Genomic DNA, 3,511 nt, shown 5'->3' with positions numbered 1-3,511 from the left:
AAAGTCCTGTATCATCATGAGAAGTGATTTTAGATCTGAATCTTGCTTTTCCAGTGTGATGGTGTGTCAGGACTTGCTATGTTGAGAGAATTGGGTTCTTACAGAAATGCTCCACTCCTTTTGACCGCTTTCTCAGCCTAAGGTTTTGTAGATGTTTACACCGAGTTTTGATACACAGATGTTACAGAATGCTGTACCGTGCAGTAGATGAGTTTATTTTTAAATTTCAGAGCTTCTTGCTTTTGCAAAAAAGTCTTTTCATTTCCTAAAGTTCTCTCAAGATTCTCCTGATTTTCTCCCCTTGTGGTAGGGATGGACCAGAGCATCTTGCATGTTAGGCAAAGGCTCACTTATTTAACTATGTTCCCAACACTAATTTTTAAGACATATTTTATTAGAGGTTTTTTTGTTTTGTTTTGTTTTGTTTGCATTTAAATTTCTAACTCATGTGGAACTGGTTAGTCATAGGTTTCAGCTACCCTTCATTGTTGTATATGACGAACATCTCCTATCACAGACACAGATCAGAGGTGGCACAGTGCCAAGAGTTGGCAGACGTCTGCACATTCAGTTGGTTGCAGATCACTGAGATGAGATGGAGCCACAGCTGGGGACATACTTATGGCAGAGCTCTTCTGGTCTGTGCACAAGGCCCCATGTTCTGCCTCCGGACTTGGGGGGAGAAGGGCAAAGGCGAACTAACCAACCATGAACTCTGTCTTTGAGTGAAGCACACCATTTGCATTGCTGTGAAATATCAACACTGTTGTACAATACTGTGGTCCTTCAGAAGGGATCCACCCTTGTGGCCACCACTTGGTGAGCATGATCAAATACTATGTCTTGTTTAGACCCTTAGCCAAAACTAAACCCAGGTGGGGCTTACCGCTTATTAGGACTTAAAAAAGTGAATTAGTACAATATATGGAAACATCTCCTAGAACTCCTCACATGTTCAGCACATGTTCAGCAAGTACCAAGACCTGGGTTCTATCCCTGCACGTTCTCATTTTTCTTGTACTGAGTAACATTAGTCTGGTAAGTTGATGAGCCAGTACTGACAATTATAAACAAGTACTATTTGCGGTAGGCTGGAACCCCTGCTTACCCCCTGCTCATCCTCTGGGAAACTCCATGTGTCCTCCTTCCCCCAACCCTGGCCTCACAGAGAAAACTCGTCCAGGCCAACATGTCATTACTCCTTGTCTCTGAGTTTCTCAGAACCCACTTAAGAGTACCTGCCCAGGGGCTCAGTTCTTGACTGTGCATGGACGGGTCCTCACTGGCATGTCATAACTCCTGACCTAAACTCTATAAACCCCCTTGCTTTAGCCCGGGTCTGGACTTCCCTGTGAGATCAGTGAATTCTCTAGAGAGCTGTCTCTCAATAAATGTGCCTTTATTCTTCTGACTACATCAGCTGGTTCATTTCGTTGGTAAAGGAATCTATTAATTTGAATTCTTGTGATTGCGTGTACCAATATATACTATTTCTTTGCCTGTATGTGGGGTGCTGGAGTCAAAGCCAAGGCTTTGTTCATTGCTTTGTTCATTTGTGTAAGCGCTTGACCCTGGGTCACAGCTTCAGATAGTGACATTTCTATATTGTGACCACCTACTCTTTTACTTCTTTAAAAATGTGCTTCCCCAAGGGGCACTGGTGGTGCACTTTAATCCAGTACCTGAGAGGCAGAGGCAGAGGGATCTCTGAGTTCAAGGCCAGCCTTCTACAGAGATAGTTCCAGTACAATTCATAGCTACACAGAGAAACCCTGTCTTCAAAAACGAAAAAACAAAGGAAGAAAAAAAATGTCTTCCCTGCTAAATCTTCTCTCTTTCTACTTTCTCTATAGTTTGCCTTTTAGAGACTGTCATAGGGTTGGAATTCAACTACAGTGTTTTACCTGTAATGCCAGGGTTTAAGCCCAGGGCCTTGTACATGCCAGGCAAGCTGAGCTTGTTGATTCCCTGAGCTAACTGATTCTCCTCACCAGTTCCAGTGTGGATTTTAGGGATCAAACTCAAGTTGTCAGAAGTAGTCACAAGTGGCTTTACCTACTGATCCCCAAACTCTGTGTGTGTGTGTGTATGCATGTGTGTGTGTGTGTGTGTGTACGTGCATGTGCACAGATACATAAGGTTTGGTGACTTGTACTTTTAGCCAGTTAAGACCATGGCTGGGAGTATAGATCAGTGGTAGAGTACCAGCACTATCTTAACGCACCAAACAAATCATTACACCCAGAGCATAAGCAGCTATTGACGGTGTAGCTCCATGCAGAGCACATGTTCAGCAAGTACCAAGACCTGGGTTCTATCCCCAGCACCAAAAGTCAACCAATCTCAGAGGAGCGGGCTGTTGATGCAGTGGTTTTCTACTGACCCCCAGTGATATTTCTGTTGCAGGGTGGAAGATGTCTATGGATGTCACCTTTCTTGGGACAGGAGCAGCATATCCATCGCCGACCCGGGGCGCCTCTGCGGTGGTTCTTCGGTGTGAGGGCGAGTGCTGGCTCTTTGACTGTGGGGAGGGAACACAGACCCAGCTTATGAAAAGCCAGCTTAAAGCAGGTTAGTGTGCATCCAGCTTACTCAGGACTGTCCTCTGTTGTGTCCCATGCTCTTGGCTGTCAGGAACTCTGCTGTTCAGTAACAGGCCTAAAGCTGTATCCACTTCATAACTAGAACTTTGTCTGGCCGGAGTTGGAAGAGTGTCAGGCACCCAGCAGTGCCTGCTGAATGTCATGTATACCTTTACTTGCTTTTCATTCAGCCTATGTCAAGAGAGAGGATTTATGGAGGCCCCTGGCATGAAGATGAGGAGAGATACAGCAGGTGTAGCAGATGGACCCCACCCTAACAAGGGTGTGGTGGCCGCACTTGTCTCTGCCAGGAAATAATGTCATGGGAGAATGCAAAGGGCAGTAGGTGGTCAGAGGAGGAGGATGCTTCCCTTGCTATTCTGGTAGCCATCTCAGACAAGTTTATGAGTTGCTGAGAGAAGAAAAATAATTCCTGGCCTGTGGAGAATTGAAGTCCAGCCAGAGGGAATGGAGTAATGATCTAAGACCAGCACTTTGTGGGTAAATTCGGTGGTGAAAAGTCTCTGGCTGGACTCAGGAAGACCTGGGTATTAGGCCCAGTTGTAGCTCAGGCTTGACCTTACCAGATCAGCCAGCTTAAATATGTGTTTCTTGTCTCAAAGAACAGGGTTATAAACTGTGCCTAAAAGAGATGTTATAAACCAGGTGTGTGGCACTTGCTGGGAATCCTAGTACCCAGGAAGCAGAAAGGATTGTGAGTTAGAGGCCAGCCTGAGCTACACAGGGAGACCTTGTATCAAAAAAGATAAGAAATATATATATATCATATCTATCTGTCTGTCTTTCTGTCTGTCTGTCTGTCTGTCTATCTATCTATCTGTATCCTACATGGCTACTTCCATGTCATCATTTAAATCTTTAAATATATATATATTTTGTTTGTTTGTTTGTTTTTGTTTTTTGTTTTT

At 44.5% G+C, this 3,511-nt stretch overlaps 1 protein-coding gene across 3 annotated transcripts in view; it reads left to right on the top strand.

Moving 5' to 3' along the window:
• Positions 1–3,511, top strand: part of Elac1 (elaC ribonuclease Z 1) — a 23,276-nt gene that overhangs the window by 7,482 nt on the left and 12,283 nt on the right. For all 3 annotated transcript variants that reach the window (XM_031366005.1, XM_031366004.1, XM_031366003.1), the window contains one exon: positions 2,407–2,571. In XM_031366005.1, coding sequence (XP_031221865.1) covers positions 2,415–2,571 — 157 coding nt within the window. In that variant the 5' untranslated portion in view covers positions 2,407–2,414. The remainder of the gene's footprint in view (positions 1–2,406; positions 2,572–3,511) is intronic.

Source organism: Mastomys coucha, unplaced genomic scaffold, assembly GCF_008632895.1.
Source record: "Mastomys coucha isolate ucsf_1 unplaced genomic scaffold, UCSF_Mcou_1 pScaffold13, whole genome shotgun sequence".
NCBI lineage: Eukaryota > Metazoa > Chordata > Mammalia > Rodentia > Muridae > Mastomys > Mastomys coucha.
This window is presented reverse-complemented; position numbering and strand designations above follow the sequence as displayed.